Genomic DNA, 19,313 nt, shown 5'->3' on the forward strand with positions numbered 1-19,313 from the left:
AATCTCGATGGTGGTTAGGAAGAAGCTACAGGACATGACATTCGCATCTGCAGGACATGACATTTCCATAAAAATATGACGAAGATACAACAAACACTACTTGGCTAACGATGCTCCATGAAATCCACAAGACATCATCGGATAGATCCATTTCGTAGACAAAATCATTTCACTTCTGTGCTTTAATCGATAATTTGATTAAACTCAGAGTACATGGTCTCTTTAAAAAAAAGGACAATTTGAATTTTTGTTTGAAAAGTATTTATTCATCAATATATATTTTGACCCCTTCAAAGTAATGGCCATCAGCTCGTTCTTCGATTCTAACTTTATCTGAGGGGGATAGCTTTGAAGGGGACAGGATGTATATTTATGAATAAATAAATGCTTTTTAAAATAATTCAAAATTCACCTTTTCTTTTGAACAGACCTCGTACATTAAATATTAAATCTGGTTGGAGTAATTCATATAAGTCTGACTACTTTCTACTATTTTTAGTTTAATTATTATAATTCATTTTCATAAATAATAAGTGGCTTGCATAACAGAATCAAACATACATATAAGTCTGACTTCTTTCTACTATTTTTAGCTCAATTTTTCAAATTCATTTTCATAAATAATAAGTGGCTTGCATAGAAGAATCAAATATACATATAAGTCTGACTTCTTTCTACTATTTTTAGTTCAATTTTTCAAATTCATTTTCATAAATATTAAGTGGCTTGCATAGAAGAATCAAACCTTTTCGAGGAGTCAGTGATTAATTAGGTAATTAAAAGAAATCACGCTGTGAGATTTAGCTCTAATAGCCATACACTTTGAAAACAAATTAAGGTTAGACACGGATTATCCAAAAGAATATTAATGCGATGCATTATTATTCCTTCTCCTAAGAAACCGCACAATGGGAACGTTTTAAAACTAATTCTTAACCAACACCAGCCACTTTTCCAGGCAGAGCGAAGGTGCCTTTGCGCATTACTCTGATGGACAGAGGGGCAGTTCCCGATAAGACCAGTAGCTCTCACTTATGACACAAGAAAAATGGGAGCTAATCATTTTGAGGGCTCGCTCAATAGGTAGGCCCTTGCCAACAACAACAACAACAAAAAGAAGAAGAAGAAGAGGAATCCACAAGTGACTACAAGAAACACGCCATAAAAAGAGACGAGCCTATGGTCAGGATAGTGGTTTTTGTGCTCCTTATTGCGGCGACACTGGCGACAGAGAGGTGGATACGACTTATCACATTGTCGGGATCTCGGCTCAATGGGCTTATATGGACAGCAACAATTATAATCGTCAACATCAATATGACTTTAAGCCGGGCGGCATACTTCCTGCGACCGGCCCTGCAGAAGAAGTCGCGACAGGCCGACGATCTTTTCACTTCTCTGATGTATTGTGATCTGCACTTGTCTCTCTCCTTTGAGGTCGTGTGCGTGTGGCGCTGCTGCCTTTATTTTATTTTGTTTTTTATTTATATATTTTTTAATCTGTATGCCGACCGTCAGGCCACGCATCACAATCATTCATCAGTCGCAGCTACTGCGCCGACCACTTCCCAGCCTTTTAGCCGAGTTCACCTGATGATCATTGGAGGAATTGTGGTCATTAATAAAGTAAGGTATAAAGAAAAAATTATGTATATCATACCGAGTCGCTCTGAGTCTGAGTCTGAGTCGGTCGCGCATTTAGGTAAATTGTAAAGACCTACCTACAATATACAATATACAGTATACAGTATACCTGGGGCATGTCTTCTGTGCTTTGATTTTATTTTTATCGCTGCCCGCTTTTGTATGACGATGACTGCCGACTGCGTGTTTTTATTCGAAACGATTTTTTAAACTCAATTCTTAAGTGTGCCCCCTTTTAATGTGTTTTCATTAATTATGAGTGAAATGTCGTTGTCGTTGTTGTCGTCGTGCCACCGCAAGTTATTTATGTGATAAGATTTTTAACTGCTCATTTCGACATTGCCAAAGGTATTAGAAGTGCTTCTCTGTGTGTGTGTGTGTATTTTTGTATTGAAAGGCTAACATTGGGAATTAATTAGACGCATGTACTCATATGTAAGTACGACCAGCTTGACTCTGCCCTAAAAGTGACAATACTATAGAATAAAACTGGAATGTCAAAGTAATTGGCATGTGCTTGGACCCCTCGTTAGGGATGCTTTCTAAGAAATCTTTTAAAGTTTCATATAGGAACGATTCTCTTACGATTCTCGGCTTAAGACAATCGCAGTTGGAGTTAGTCACAAATACATACTATAGTCTTAGAGCATGAATAATAATTGAAAAGCAGGGATTTTATAAAAGGTTATATTGCATTTGATCCAATTAAAGCTATAAAGCTAAAGATTTTCATGAAAACAGATGACATTGCCTCCGCGAAATTCATGAAAAAGCCAATTTCCAATTTTACCGAAATATACGAAATAAAATTACCAACCTCAACAACTAGATTACCCTCAGGAAGAATTGCATCCCATCAAATATCCTTTGTTGATTAGAGCAATACTTATGTACGTATGTCATTATTTATTCAATATTTGTAACACTATTCGCTCAGACGATCTTATACAAGTATTTTAGTAAACTCGTTAGTTTCCTCCACATCAGTAATTATACATGAAATTCTTAATAATTCGTTAACACCAGGACTTGAAGCCGCATAGAGTTTTTCGATATGGATATGTTATACATTCAGTGCACAAATGAGGGAAATAAAAGGACATAGTTCCGTAGTTAATAGTAAGACATTGAAATATAGTATACTTGTATTATATGTGTTATTGTAAATTTTCAAAGTTAAACGCTATGGTTATGCGTTTCTACTTCTGCAGCCTAATAACTAAAAGGAAAATTTAAAAAATTATAATAAATAGCTTCAAATCGGGTTTCATATCTCCAATATACATATATTTGAAACGAACTCTATTTATAGATCAATATGAGCAAATTTGTATTGGCGTTTACCCGATTCTCTTTTCTGCTATGAACCCAAATTAAACCTAAACATATTAAATACATACTATATTGGCGGAAAACATTCTATTTTTGCGGTTTTAGCATCTCGGACTTCGAATATTATTCGGATCTATTTTTGCTTGTGGAGTTTTTTTTCATTGCCATGTTCGATTACAAGTATAATTTCTAGCCGGGTAAATAAATAAAATACTTGTAAATCCTAAAAATACTCTAATATTGTGAGATTTCGGGCCCCTTAAATCTTAACTGGGGCTGGTGGATTCCTCGGCTTTTCACCCTCTTCTCATTGTTTTTTTACTGAACCTAGCCACCTATTAATATGATTCATATTTAAAAAAAATAGGTGAACTTACCATAATCCAGGAAATAATGCACTTTTGGTTTTATATGATTTAATTTTATTTGAATTCCATATGCGAGTGTACATTTACATAGATATTTACATAGAATTTGTTTGATATATTCTAAGGGTAATGCATACTAAATAAAACACAATGTCCAATACAATGGACACGAGTTAAAATTAGATTAACTAAGTAGTATATTAACAATACTCGTAATGCCGCGCCAAAGTGCATATATATATACGTACATATATCACAGATTATATTCGCGAAAAAGTTGATGACTCCTAGAAAGTGGGCGCACAGGCAGTACCATACAAGTATACTCGTAGTACTATGTACATGCAACATACACACTCGTACATACTCGTACGTGTATAGTATAGTTCTAATTCAATTCGTGGGCTACTACACGTTTAAAGTCAATTAAGTTATTATATGCTGGGCTAATGGCTTAATTAGGCGCTTAAACTATGAAAAATGTGCGATGAAGTGCGAGGAGTTGGTGCTCAGTTAGGAGGGGGTCTCTATGGAGTCGGGTAGGTGTAGCATTTGTCGCATGCCTACTAAGTGAGTGAGTGAGTGTCTGAGTGAGTGAGTGAGTGAGTGCGGAAGATGAATGAATGCCGGAGATTATCTGTTTATTGTTTTTGTGTTTACTACTGTGGCTCTGTGTGTGAGTCTGTGTGTGTGTGTGTGTGTGTGTGTGTTTGTGTGAGGGTATGTGTGTGGCTCTGTTTATTTCAAGTCATTAAACTCACAACCGAATGACTAAAGCCCCCAGCGCCGCGACGAATGTCGTTAAGTATCCGTACACTGAAAAAACATCACTCACGTGCCCCGACAGACAGACAGACAGCCAGAGAGAGAGAGAGAGAGAGAGAGAGAGGGAGAGAGACAGACGAACAAACGACTGACGGATGGACGCGTGACGGGTATGTGTGAGTCGTGAGTGAGTCTGAGAGCTCGAGTGTGTAAATATGCTAATTAAAGTTATAAAGTGAAATAATTTACGATATGGTAGGAAATAAAGTTTTATTGCCGTACTTAAGCTACATTTATTGCAAAATAATTAGTGTGGTTATCTCGCCGGCATATCGCTGGCAATGCCTGCAAAGTTTGCACTTGTCCGCCTGGGCCTGTTTATTGCAAGAGTTTGGTATCTGGTTCAAGGTCGCCGACGTGGTGGGGGCGTTACGAGCCACCAGATCGACCACTGAAACCGCCGCCACCGCCGCCCACACTACCGCTACTCGCATAGGCAACGGCCCCATTACTGTAGCACATATTGACCATGGGGGTCAGCGCCAAGGCTGAAGCTGAAGTGCTGCTGTGGCTGGGGTTGCTGTTGCTGTGGTTGCTGTGCTGGAGTTGGTGCTGGTGTTGGCCCAGTTTCATATTGGGCGGCGTCTGTGGGGGCGTATCGGGCTGAATCTCTGGAAACCCCACGCGCTGCTGCTGGGGGTAAGGAGACTGCGTCGAGATGTGTGAATGCACCGCCCCCTGCAACTGATCGCGATGCATAGGGATGATAGGGGCCTTGGTAGTGGGCGGCGGCACTGATCCCGGACCCGGCCCTATATGCATTGCCTCTGTGTACGCCGTAGGTATCCGCGAATATGGCGATGCGGCGCCGTAACTGCTCATCATACTCAGCGGCGAACTGAGCTCTACTTGCGGCGGCATGCTGGTCATCTGCATCGTCGACTCCGGTGCCGATCCCGACGCTGATGCTTGTGGATAGAAGTTCTGGCCGAGGTAACCCGTAGGCGGTGGTGTCTTGCAGGCGACTGTGTCGGCCACACTCCAGATTTTGGGCTTGCTCGCCGGCACCGGTATGCCACAGTCTCTGCTCAGCGGGTTTTTTTGAACGGCATAATCACCGCCATCCTGTCCGTAGCCATGCTGGTAATAGGCGGGTGCCCCCACCTGCTGTTGCTGCTGCGGTGGCAGGGGCGGAGGCTGCGCCTGCCCATACGGATTGTAGGCTGCATGTGGTGCATAGTTTGCTCCTGCATATGGCCCCAGCCCACGCATGGCTACCAGATTCTGTTGCTGCGACTCACGCTCATGCTCCGCTGGCTCCATGTCCAGCTCCTTGTCAACCTTTCCCAGCTCGGATTTGATGAGCTGATTGCCGTGATCTGGTGATTAGAGAACGCGCAACGGAACGCAAACATAAATTAAATTAAGTTCAATTCAGAGGCGGAAGCAGACAAGTTTCTTAACGAATTAAATTCAAGCTGCATCAAAACAGTCCGCACTTGGCAGTAGTTGAAGCGGGGCGTTGGCCACTTGCCAGAAGCAGGCTGGGAAGCTGGGAAGCTGACAGGCTGGCAGGCAAACACCCTTGAAATTGTTTAGGGGCGTTGATGCGTGCAACCCCCTTGGAGAAAGCTTTTCAGTAACAAAATGCTCGTGTTTCCGCCAGCTTCAGCTGATGCTGCGCTATGTTGCTACATAGATTCCAACTTGGGGGCAAGCAGGTCGCCAATTCGAGCAAGGCCACTTGTCTAGAGCGGGCGAAGAGTGGTGCAGCGGTAAGGAGTGTGAAGTGCGTGCGCAAGGCCACTTTACCGGCCATGTGCTGTTGACTTCCGGGGAGGACGTCGCCTAAGCAGTCAGACAAACAAAAAGTCAGACAGACTGACGCTCGGGCGAGCGGCCCAAGGCAAACCAAGATAGCAAAACATTCGTTGCGCCACATAAATTTCACTTAAAAGGCCTCTGTGACAAATCCGCAATGAAGGCGGGGCAGAACTCCTATGTGGAGTAGGGCGTTTTGAGAACAATTCAAAGACCTCAATAGGCCGAAGGTGAAGTTAAGGCCAGGCTAGCGACAGAGAGTGGAGCACATCCGGTGCCATTCAGTTTTAGGCAAGCACTTACCAAATGTGTCGCCAGACAACTTGGAACCATTCTCTGGATCCTTTTCCTTCTCGTCATCAGACATCAGACCATCATCGTCGTCTTCCGTCTTGTTCTTTGGTTCCCACGTCATCTTGTTCTCCTTCTTCAGGCGTCGACGTGCGTTTGCAAACCAGGTCGAGACCTGCGTCAATGTCATTTTGGTAATAATGGCCAGCATGATCTTCTCGCCCTTGGTTGGATAGGGATTCTTCTTGTGCTCGCTTAGCCACGCCTTAAGTGTTGCCGTCGATTCACGCGTTGCGTTCTTGCGGCGGGCGGCGAGATCATAGCTAGGTCCGTACCTGCAAACAAAGTGAATCCGCAAAGTCAATAAGGCCGTCGCCAATTGGAATGTCACAAATGACAGACTGCCGGCTCAAGTCAAAAGTCGCTAATTAGTTGATTTTGAAGTCTATGTGTCAACAGTTTGTTATCGCGCACCAGCGCCTGCCAATAGGAAATGGCGTTAAGTGAAGCCACCTTCCGGTGACTTGGCTGTCACCCGCTAGACTTATCAGCGTAAAACGTAAGCAAACAGTAGAGTCAGTCAGCCACACCTAGACAAGACAATGGTTTCTGGTAGAACTATTGGACAGCCTGAAGAGCCATTGATACATACTCGTATGTTTATCATCCTGAACTCGCGATAATTAGGTTTGTCACAGAGATAACCAAAGCTGCTAAGGTAAGTGAGTTAAGTACTATTTCCAAATTCAATTCAATATTCTATTCATGTTTTAGTCGACCTCTTAATCAACTTCGCAGTTTTTCCTAAGCGTATTGAAAGGTCTTGTTGAGTTAACTAGTTTTCCTTCAGTTCCATAGCTATGGAAGCTAATACATAAGAGCTCATAAAAAAATGAACCAAGATTGTTAATCTGTGCATTTTTATCTTCCTTCCGTCCAGCTTAGCAAACAACAACAACAAACAAAACAACAAAGTCGTTGTCCCACACCTTTACTGGACCATAAACTTATTGCGTTTAGTCTAATTTTAAAAGGCACCGCATACCCTCTCCCTTTGCTAAAAAGGCACAGACCGCTGGCAGCCGCAGACAAGTGCAGCCCCTACCCGGCAACGAAGTTTCCATTTGTGCTTTACACTCACACATACACTCACACATACACACACACATACACCCATACACATACACATAAAGTCTTTGCGGCGATAAAAACTCTACAGACAAAGCAAGAAACTTTCTGTCCCTTGGAAACGTTTTAAACCCACTTAACTTTCTTATTGGCGGCGCATTTGTTGTTGCTGTTGCTTGTAGGTTAGTTGTGCTGGAAACAAATTCAGTCCATTGTTGCAGGCAGACGGATGACGGATGAGTATAGCGAGAGAGACTTACCCATAGGCGGCCAATGTTGGATCGTAGGAATAGTAACCGGAAGTGGGCTGGAGGCCGGCCGAGGTCCAAGCGTTCATATCAGAGCAAGCGCTGTTATCCTTCATGCCATAGGGATTGCTCTGAAAATATCCGTAAGAGGAGAATTAGACATTAGTCTGCGTAATCTCAGTCTCCAGCAGCCGCTCAGCCGATAACATTCATGTAAGCCCCCATTAATTGACCACTTGGAGCAGCCTACGTCAGCTCTGGACTGCAATCCCATTACACAAACTGGCTTGGCAGCCAAGACGCTGCAGACATATACATGATGATATCTGCACAAGCTGTCGTCTCGCATTTGGCTTTGACGAGGACTTCTGCACACTGCCTTAATCCAATTATCGACTGATGTACATACTCGTACGATGAAGACTTTACTTACCAGTGGCGAGTAGAAGGCTGAGCTGTCAACGCCGATGCTGGGGTAAGGATTTTGTTCATTGGAAGGATACGGACCGCCATACACTCCCACACCCGCTGCCGGCATGCGCGAGTAGCCGCTCAGCGAGAGACGCGCCGAGTCGTATTGGCACGAGCAAACCGTCTGTCCTGATACAGGATCAGTCATGATGGGACGCCCGTTTTCACAGCACGACATGCCGTCGGCACCGCTTCGTGTCTCGAGCACATGTCCAGCGGCATCTGTTGAAGCGGAGCCGGCCACATCGTTTCCAACTGCCTCCGACGGAGACGTGGCCGAGACAAGGGCCGCTGCAGTCGAAGAGCCCGCATTGTTGGACGACTGCGAGATTGCACCTGGACTGAGAGGGCCTGTTGTAACGCCGGTCGTTGTAGAGCCACCCGAGGGACTGAGTGAGGCCTCGTTGGTACCGGACAGAGGCGATGGCACCGAGCCACCGCCATGGCCGCTCTGGCTGTCGATTGCGGCGGTCACGGACGGTCCGCCAATCAACTGCAAATAAAGCGAAAGCAAGAACAAAACTGTTGAGCAGAAAGCCAAAAGGAACTTAAGGAGCTAAATTTATGCAGCGTCGGAATTTTCAAACAGGTGATGCGTTGAGGCGAACAGAGACTCAAGAGCGCGAACCCGTCCCCTCCCCTCTAAAAGAATAAAATCAACAAAGCAGATTAAGACGATAACTCCAAATGTCAAAATATTTTATTGGCTTGGCGCATTTTGCGATCCGTTCCATCTATTTTCACTTCATTAATTTTCAATTTATCACAGTCAGATTTCAGATACCGCCACGACCGAGCGCTCCTCTGCCCTAGAAACTGCAACTACGACTCCGACTTCGACTCCGACTCTGTTTTTGAAGAGGGTACACATGCCAAGTATCAGTCGACCGATCGAGCCATTGCCATGAACGAAGAGGGACCAAAAGGGCAATCGAGTCGCAGTTGATGCCGTCGGAGTCTGAATGGGCAATGGGATGAGGATGAGGAGCGCAGACAGGTATGCGCTTGCGCGATAACCGCAACGAATCGCCGAACGAGAAGTTGAAACAAAGTCCAGCCAAAGACAAGAAAACAAAAACAAACACAGATACAGATACACACTCACTCAGGAGATTCAGCGAAGCCAACCAGCCAGCCAGCCAGCCAGGCAGCCTGCCTGCTAGGCAGCTGAGGACAGCCAGACTCACAGACCCACAGACCGACACACACATGGGTAGACAGATTGCTTGAGCGACCATAGCGATCAGTTGGAGCGACAGGCAAGCGACGTTACATATCCTACCCGAAAAGTATCTGTGCGTACAGAGTCGGCATGGAATATCGGTAGCAGCTGAAAAAGGCAGGCGCACCTGAAGTCATGCCCGTGCCTCGCCTTAGTCTAGCTCACTTGCTCACTAAGATTAGTTAGTTATCAGATACAAATGAACTCAACTTGATCGCTCCGTGACTCCGTCTGGGACAGCCTTGACTGCCTTCGGCCCGCAATAACGACAAATTTGCACTACACGCGCATCCGATTGAGTTGAATTTTCAGTCAACTCTCAGTTCCAGTGCCAGTCCTGGCCATTCATGATGCTACTGACCGACCTGCCATGTGAGACTTGAACATTGGCCGCGATCGTTTCTTGCTGATTGCGTATTAACGTATACGAGTATAGTACATATACCCGTACGTATGCAAAATATGGCGAAAAATGCTAATCGAATGGCACTGTCAACGCAAACGGCCTCAACGCCTCATAGCTCTTCTGTTGCCCACGAATCGCTGGTTCGAACGTATCAGGTTACCTTATGATTGCCGGGGATTGCAGAGAATTTGGCAGGTTAAGCAGCGCTTAAACGATCTTATGGCTGATAATAATTGCAGTCTCCAGCTGCAAATACTTCCAACTACTGTCCAGCAGCTACTGTGGACCATTCCAAACCTCAGGGGAGAAACACTTTCAATTAAGCGACCAGCTAATAATGGTAATTCAAAGCTGAAACGAGCTGATTTTCAACACGTCCAGCGGGCTATCTAATCGCACAGCCAACACGTCTGCAACTGTGCTCAGGCCCTGGTGCCCTGGTGGCCCTCGGCTGGGCTGGGCTGTACCGTGGTGTGCTGTGCTGGGAATCCTGCCTAAACTCAAAATTATTGCATAATGAAGGCGTTTTCATGAATGAAATCTAATGAATTCTGAATGAATGTGAATGTGAATGTCCACTGGCCAGCCGTTGCAACAGCAACAGCAACAGCAACCGAACAAAAACAAAAACAAAGAGAGCCGTGGCTGGCAAGCAACGAATTCCAAAAACCACAACAAGTGGACCCCGGCGTCCGACCCCCGTGGTGGTTCCCGCCAACCAGCGTACAAAACGTTGCGCGCGCTCATTTCTTATTATTCTTTATTTTTATATGCGACTCGGACATCAATTTCAGTTTTTGTGGCCGCACATAAAAAACACATATCGGCAACGTCCACGGTGTCCACGACGTCCACAACGACGATGACGCTGGTCTTGGATCTGTAGAACGGGAGAACAGGGAGCGGGGGACTGAGGGACCGGGGGACCGGGCATACGACCACGGCCAATGTGCTTATTATCGGCACGCAAGTCAGTTTATTTTTAATGATTCTCACTCACCCACTCTGGACTGGATTTCAGGTTGCAGGAAGCGCAACAGCGTGCGCTCTCCACTCCAGAGCCAGAGCCAGAACCAGAGCTTATCGTGAACCGAGCGGAGATGGCACAGAACGACCGACGACCCAGAGGACGGGTGGCGGGCGCGCGGTCCGTTGGATATCTGGAGAACGGACCCGAAGACAGTTTGCACAATGCGGAAATGTTGGCAAGTGTTAGGAACACAATAATGATGACTATTAAATTTTGCATTGTAGTTTTGACTCTTTATGCCTTTTAAATGTTAACATAAAACGAAGGCGGGAGCCACTCGTACATATCCCTTTTTGGCCAATCAGTAGCGCACTAGTCTTGCTTTCATATAAGGGCATTCAAAACGATATTGTAGCGCAATTTAAATTAATGAATGTTTTGCGTGCGATTCCGGTTTCTCTTCTTTTTTTTTAATTCCAAATACATGTACATTTTTAGAATAATTATGAATGCGATCTACTTGAGCGACTCCTTTGATTAGACCGTGCCTCAAAAAAGTTGCCTTTCTAATGTTTCTTCACAGTTTTTAATGTTCTCCATTCAACTAATCAGTTACTAGTACTACTACGATTTATTTGAGTGCATTTCTCTGTTTAATTGTTAGTTCTTGGTGCCAGTTATGCTCTTATGAAAAGTTATTAAACCATCTTTTTTTAGTTTAATTTGCGCTTTGCTGAACGACCTACAGGCCGAATATTTAAATAGTACGAGGCGTTCCCACAATAGGCTATCAATGATTAGTCATACCATTTATGTTTAAGGAAAAATATACCACCTAAGTATTTCTGTGATATTTCTTATAACATCACTACGTTCGTGTATTTCAAGTATTAGCAATACAAATAAATAAATAATAAATAAATATCAATGACGAGTTATACTATATACGTAATTAAGGACAAATATAGACGACCCAAGTATTTCTGTAAGAATTCGTATTGCTCCACTACTTTAGATTTTTTTGTGTACAAGTATTAGCAACACAACTAAGTTTTTACGATTATAAATAATAAATAAATAAATAATAAATAAATATCAATGACGAGATATACAATATATGTATATAGGACAAATATAAATGACCCAAATAGTTCTGTAATATTTCTTATTGCATCACTACGTTACATTTTTTTTTTTTTTTTGCAGCACAACTAAGCTATTTGATGTATGCTCTTTATGATAATAAACCACATAATACCATATCGGTAATAAGCCATAATATAACAACAACAACATTTGAGTTGCTGTTTCCAAATAACTTGTGTACAAATATGCATACAACATGTCTACCTTTCATATCGGCTTATCAGTATTCAACAAATTATTGTAACTCTAAGAATTTCAGGTCCATAGTTAGTGCCGTGCTTCCACAATAATAGATTAAAAGTGCAAACTAGCTTAACAACCTTCCCGACCTACCTTAAGGATAGTTTCGCTGGAACATGTTGAAAAGGCAAACAACCTGAAACACACGTTTAATGAGAACAGCTGGAGTTTTTAAAAGTCCATATTCTTTAATGAATTAGTGCACCGACTACTGTAGCATCCATTCATCCTCAGATCGTTAAATGTTGAAAGGGAACCTACTTAGTGTCAAAAGTTGTTCAATTTGGGAATTGTGCGTGCAAAATATTTACGAGTATGTGCACATTCAAGCATTCCCATTCCCATTCTGTTCCGTTTCATGGCTCAAGTTCAAATGAAACTCTTGGCCCAAGGTGGGGATCGTGTGTTAAACAGTTTGGCGAATCAGCAACAACACAAAAATCAATGAAAATGAAAATCGGCAGAAATCTTCGCTCGAGCGAAAAGTATGTGGCATGTAAATCTGTTCGTACGAGTGCGAGTATCTGCATCTGGGCCTTTGAAGTGCAGATTCACTTTTGAAAGAAAAAGGCGCAACGGCGCAACATCAAGTTGTTGGAAAACCGAAAACCGAAAACTGAAAAAGTGGAAAACTGGTGCCGTCAATTTACGGTTATTAATTTTATGATTTATGTTAAAGCTTACGAAGTCCTCCCACCACCATCCTCCTCCTCTTCCGAGCCTCCGTCCAGCCCAATTGCTGATTGCGTGCGTGTGCAGCTGAAGGAGAGCAATGGAGGTGGGGCGCTGTTGTTACTGGCGTCGGAGCAATGCATGTTATTGTGTGGCTGCTGTTTTGCTGTTATTGTTGTTGTTTTTGCCGTAGCCGTGTAGCCGTAGCTGTTGTTTGGAGATGCGTTTATGGGTTTTTGATTTTGCGCTTCTCCTAACAGCAGCAGCAACAACAACAAGAGCAAGAGCAAGAGCGAAACAAAAGGGGTCTGCAAAAAATGCATGTTGAGCATGGGAGAGTACGGGAGAGAGGAGCTGCAGACGCCAGCCAGCATTCGCAGCGACGTCGGCGGTGTTCAGGGGTGCAACAACCACAAAAACAACAGCAACAGCTACAGCAAGAGCAACAACAAACAATAAACGAAAATAAAAGAAAGAGCAGACGATGTTCAAGTTTTTGGATCTCTGGGCGGCTCAGACTCTCGAGGCACTGCGCCATGGCATTTCGGCATATTCTCACATCCAGCCGTAGGAGTGCAGTCTGCACACACACATACACACACACTCACACACACACGCACTCGCACACACACTCTTGGTGCGTACATTGATGCTTGTTTTTGTTTTTGCTAATGTGACCGAGTTGGCTCTGCTGATGCTTCTTTTATTGAATTGACTTCAATAACTGATGCTGCTGCTGTTGTTGTTCTTGCTGTTGTTGTTGTTATTGCTGCTGCTGTTGGCCAACTCTTTGTCTGCTGCTGCAGTCGCAGTGGCAGTGCCAGTGGCTTTCAGTGTTTGCATTAAAAATTCATAAATCAATTATGGAATGCACAGTGCAAAATATTAGTTTTTTCTCGCATCATTTGGCGTCGCACGGAGTGCAACGAGCGCAGAGACAGTCATCGTCAGCAAGGACCTGGCCGGGGCCTGGGAATGCCAGTTATTTTTGCCATGAAATGCGTGAAATGCCCGCATGAGAAGTTCACTTGTGTTGAGTGGAATGGAGAGTTCTTTCATAGGCTGCTGCCGATCAAATTCATGGCTCAGTGTTCATACACGTACTTACTTGTATGAAGCACACGCACGGCCTTTTTGTCCCCATGTCTGGAATGTCGACTTGGCGTTGAAATTAAAATTAAATTAATGAATTCGAATTTCAGTTTGTCATATACATCTACTATATATGTATGTATATAGTCGTACATATGTATGTATTTATTTATGTATGCGTGCTTGGTGGAGCAATGAACAATAGAATACGCAGGTCCAGTTTCATTTTTATTTTTTGACCCGAATGATTTGAAAAAGATGAAGTATGTGTCTTTAATTATGAAAATATTAATTTATGAGTTCTCAAAAGACGCTTGTTTTGGGGAAGGGTGCCATCACAATCTGTGCACTCTGAAGGGCGTCAAGCTGCATCTACAGGAAACATGGCTTCAATGTGCATCCTTTCTCAACTATTTGACAATTAAATTTATGAGATAGGCGACAATATTGTCGGTACTGTAATAGTCATGTTTATGTGAAGTTTAAGCTACTAGCCATGTATAGTCAACGTTGTTTTTTAAATGAATAACTTTCTTGAAATTCGTTTTTTAATTTGTGGATTAAGAACTGTATAAATTGTTGAGCGTTTAAATATTACTTTTCATACAAGTTTTAAAATCAAGAAATTCTTCATAGTCACGACATTTTCTCGCTCTCTGGAACGGGTTTCATTTGATTATACTTATAATATTTGGCATATTTTTCAGATTTATTTGGCTCAAAGCCCTGTCGTCTTTATTTACTTTTCCTGCACAGCTGCTTTGACAGAAAAGTGCTAATAGTACCACATGTCTACTTTCGTTAAGATGTTTCGTACATAGTCTAAGAAAATATTATGCGAAACAATTATTCATTTTCAAACATGCATAGATATACTTAGCAAATAAATGAAATGTGTTCTAAATGGGGGACGCATTTTATTCCAAGCCATTTCAATCTTCAAATTAAGTTTTTAATATATATTTATTTGATTCATCATTTAAATAATGTAAGAGCCCAAAATTCCCTATTCCTTTATAATAGGACATACATAAACAATAATTGTAAGGATTTTAAATTAAGTTGTGATTCTACTAAATAAACTTCCCACTCTCTCTCTCTCTATCTCTCTCTCTCATACGAATTGAGAATTAGGGTTCATTTCATTGAATCGAATTTAAGTTGTAATATGGGCACAAAATTTTGTTTGCCAAATCTGTAACAACATGTTCTAAACTCGCGTTTAAAATGTCAATGTGTGGTGCTCTTAAAACATGACCAGAAACACAAACCAACAATGGCGGCAATGACAACAACAACATCAACGGCAACAAACAGACTAATGTAAACAACAACAAATACACGAGTGGATGAACCAAAAACAACAAGAACAACAACAATGGCGCTGGCGCTGGCTTCGGTTGAATGTAACGACCACAGTACTTGGCACATCTGCAGCCATAATTATCGTCGATAATCTGAGCGTTCATTATTTTAATTATTATAATTTACCAAGTTTGCATATTATAATAAATGGACCACCATTCCGGGCCATTTTAGCATAAATTTATGCACCAGAGCTCTCTGCCAGATGGTAACAGATGGGGATAGAGACGAGGCAGACAGACAAACATACATATGTATGTACATATATTCAAACATACATACATCTATGTGTATGTGCTATGTATCTAGATATGTATATGCAGCCGGACAACGGAGTTTAAGATAAACGCAACACACACACACACACACACACCACAACAACACGAAGGCATTAGAGGCGACCACAGAGTATAACAAGGCATTACACAGGGCACTGAAAAGGCTTTGGTCTCGCCTTCGCCTATTCCCCCCGCGCTCTCCCCCCCCCTCCCCGCCTTCCATCCCCGCCCTTGGAAAACCTCAGCCAACTAATTTGAATTACTGAACTTCACATTATGCCCAGTCCCTGTCCGCTGGCCAGTCCCCGCGCAATTATGACCGGAGCGAGAGAGAGCTTTTGGCTCGGACGATGCAATGCCAAAGGATTGAGGGGTGCAGAGGGGCGGAGGCGACTGAACATCGTCCTAAATTGTGCAACATTTCCTTGCGGCAGCCATTACGAGAAGCCGAGACCAGCCGCTGGCGCAGTGTGTTGAATATTCATGCTCCCGTACCGTCCGTTTCGTGCCTCTGCTCATAATTTTCTCCTGCATAAAATATAAATTTATATCCCATTCAAATATGCCGCCACCGACACTGCTGCCAATTATCTGAGACCCAAACCCTCGAGCTATCCACGAGCTCTATGTGCCAGTGTAGTGTTTCTCAACAAGAATCTCTTATATTGGGAATTCCTCGAATATAGTTTCACGAACCCTAACAGCCCCTACATGGTTTCACTTGAAGCTGATTTCGGTATCATATTAAACACCAATTCATTCACTTGTAAAAGTAAGAACATGTTTTAAATCAATATACATACGAGCACTAGATGCGTGTTTACTTCAAGCATCAACATTTTGAATATCAATAGAATAGAAACAAAATGTCTTTAAGATAAAAATACTTTCGCTAAACAAATTGTAATGACATGATGCGGTCGTCACAAATTCCTAGTGTGTAAGCTTCGGATAAGTATAATTCGGATAACAATATGTATTCTTGCAATAGCAATTGAGCTGGAGGTCTGGTAAAGTCTGCCAGGCACTTTGAAATATAGGTTCGCACTAAATCGCTTTTTGAATCAATCCTTTGGGGTGTCTAAAATAAATAACAACACGTTTTGGGCGCCAAATATACCCTGGCCAGAGATTCGTTGCAAATACAATTTATTAAACACTTCCACCTACAAATTAAAGCGACTCGAATTAGTCCGAAATATAAATAATAATTTTGATGTTTGATTGATGATTTCCAACATCTGTTTTCCACAACTTAAGAAGATACAAAAAACCTTTATTCATCCTTAACTTTAAAATGAATATTTTACAATTTCATAGTCATTAGAGTTTCTAGGAAATGAATATGTGAAATATTAGTTGGTATATATAGTATCTGGCCAATTAGAAGTCGACAAATGAAATTCAACTTGAATTTTTTCTGAAATTTAAATTTTTTTTTTTTTTAGGCCGAAACATAAGTAATATCTTTGTAGGGCACTAGAAATACAATTGGTAACTTTCTTCTAGTTTGTAACATTAGTTTTCCACAATCGAAGAAGATGCAAAAACGATTTATTCTTCCCTATCTTTAAAATTACAATTTTTCAATTTCATAGTTATTACAAGGATTAATATCTTTTAAATAGTATTTGCTCTATATAGAAGTCGATTAATTAACATGAGAAGTATTTTTGAAATCAGTAAACACAACCCATCTCTTATTTGGAAATTAATTTGGAAATCCTACATTTGCAACTACCGAAATGAAAATCAATGACCCGAAAACAAAAAGCATTTTCTGAAATAGTAAGTTCAACTGTACACTTCCACTAGAAATTCTAGTTGCTTGAATTTACTTTAATTTGAAGTTACTTTAATTTTTTTTTTTGACGGAACATAAATAATAGCTTTGTAGGGCATTAGAAATATAATTGATAAGTTCCTTCTGATTTCTAACATTAGTTTTCGACAATCTAAGAAGATAGATCTAGTTTTAAAATGAATATTTTATAATTTCATAATTATTACAAAGATATCTTTTAAATATTAGTTTCTCTATATCTGTTCTATTAGAAGTCGACTATTAACACGAGAAATATTTTTTAAGTCAGTGAAAACAGCTCGTTTCTTACTTAGAAACTTATTTTGAAACCGTCTATTTGCAACTATCGAAATGAAATGAATGACCCGAAATCGAAAAGGCTTTTCCGAAATAGTAAGTTCAAGTGTAATTAACACTTTCACAGCAAAACATAATAAAACGATGATGTTATTGGCGATAACAGCAATCCCTAGAAGCAGGCCCTCCTCTATCTTCCATCTTCATGCGAGCACACAATCAGTTATAAAACAGACTCGTAAGTGGCCTTATCAATTATTAGTCGTACTAATTTCCTGAGTGGTGGGTATCTTATTCTGCTTATCTCTGGTGCTTGTCTATAGACACCTAATAGCCACAGGGGCCAAATGGGTGGGAAGGGTAACGGACACCTCACCCAAAGAAAGCTCAAGATCTTCTCAAGCATCTCCAATGCTGCTAATTACAGTTATGTAAGAGAGCTTGCCATTTCAGTTTGTTATGCAAATGACTTGGCTTGCCAACTCAAATATGGGAATATGGCTGCTCACCTGATTTGCCGTCGGGTAACCGTATCCGAACTGCGCATATGCAGCCATTGTCGTGGTGCCGGTTCTGTTTTTCTTGTTGCTGTTACTGCTGTTGTTGTTGGGTGTTTGTGTCGGTGGTGTGGCAACACGTGAGTTCTCGCTACGGATGCCCCGGCAAGGATGCTGCCTGGATGTTGGCAAACACTTTTCAAGGGGTTGGGCTGGACGAGTCGGCGGAGGCGGGCTCGTCGCCGTGCGTGCTCGATGCGAGCGCAGCAGCTAAGCTCGCACTCTCAACGACGCTTTTGTTGGCTTGTTGGCTGTTGCGCTTATATTGTTGTTGCTGTTGTTGCTGTTGTTGGCGTTGTTGAAAATTGATAAAACAAATTGTCGAGCAGTTGTGTTAATGTCACCGGAAAATGTTTTGTTTGCTTTTGTGTGGCTCTGCTCTTTTTATTATTTCACTTGATTTTTTATTGACTTTGACTCTTTTGTTGCTCCGGCGGCGTCGACGGCATTCGAGGCATCGGAGGCATCGGCGGCGGCAACCGCCAGGCCGACAAATCGCGTTCAAGTGTTTGCACCAAACAGATTTGTTTTGCTCTCCACTCTATTGTCAGCAACGTTTCAGATTCAAGCCGGGCTAGCAATTGCTGTTGTTGTTGTTGTGTTGTAGTTGATGTTGATTTTGGGATGCTTCCTTCGCACTTGTTTGTTGTTGTTGTTGTTGTTGTTATATGTGAGTCCTCACTTTGTTATCCTTTTAGGCACACGTACACGCACATATTCACACACACAAACACACACGCATGCTTGACATAATTAGTTAGTTTTCATTCAGTTTGGGACTAGGCCAATGGAGCACTGTCATTGCCTCACCACTTAGTTGGGCTCAGCACGTTTTCCCGCTGTATTTGAATGCACTTATTGTTATTATTATTTGTTGTTTATTGTTGCAACCAGATCGAGGAAAGAAATTTTTGTTATGCTATTGCACACACACTTTTCTTCGTCTTGGAAACGAGTTCCACAACCTGTCAGCGACAGCCACAGCCGAGATGCGCACCAATTCGCGTTTGAACACAAACTGGTCTGCTGATGCGACTGTCTGCCTTGCCCGAGCGCACGAGGCAGTCAGCACACAAAGAGCAGGAAGGCATACCGTTGCCTACGAGCGAAAGAGCGGGAAGGCAACACTTCAAACTGTTCAACATTTCCAACCAGAGAGCGCATTGTGGCAGGCATCTCTTTCGAGCCTGCTTCGC

At 42.3% G+C, this 19,313-nt stretch overlaps 1 protein-coding gene across 1 annotated transcript; it reads right to left on the reverse strand.

Moving 5' to 3' along the window:
- Window positions 1–4,353: 4,353 nt before the first annotated feature.
- On the reverse strand, window positions 4,354–19,100 carry LOC115624630 (homeobox protein caupolican). Its single transcript, XM_030519386.1, has 5 exons — window positions 18,070–19,100; window positions 8,031–8,561; window positions 7,610–7,728; window positions 6,234–6,556; window positions 4,354–5,488 (listed from the first exon to the last, which is right to left on the reverse strand). Exons 1-5 carry the CDS (start codon window positions 18,115–18,117, stop codon window positions 4,539–4,541), a joined length of 1,971 nt encoding a protein of 656 aa, XP_030375246.1. The 5' UTR covers window positions 18,118–19,100; the 3' UTR covers window positions 4,354–4,538.
- Between the last annotated feature and the right edge of the window lie 213 nt (window positions 19,101–19,313).

Source organism: Scaptodrosophila lebanonensis, unplaced genomic scaffold (genome assembly GCF_003285725.1).
Source record: "Scaptodrosophila lebanonensis strain 11010-0011.00,11010-0021.00 unplaced genomic scaffold, SlebRS2 tig00000061-arrow-pilon, whole genome shotgun sequence".
NCBI lineage: Eukaryota > Metazoa > Arthropoda > Insecta > Diptera > Drosophilidae > Scaptodrosophila > Scaptodrosophila lebanonensis.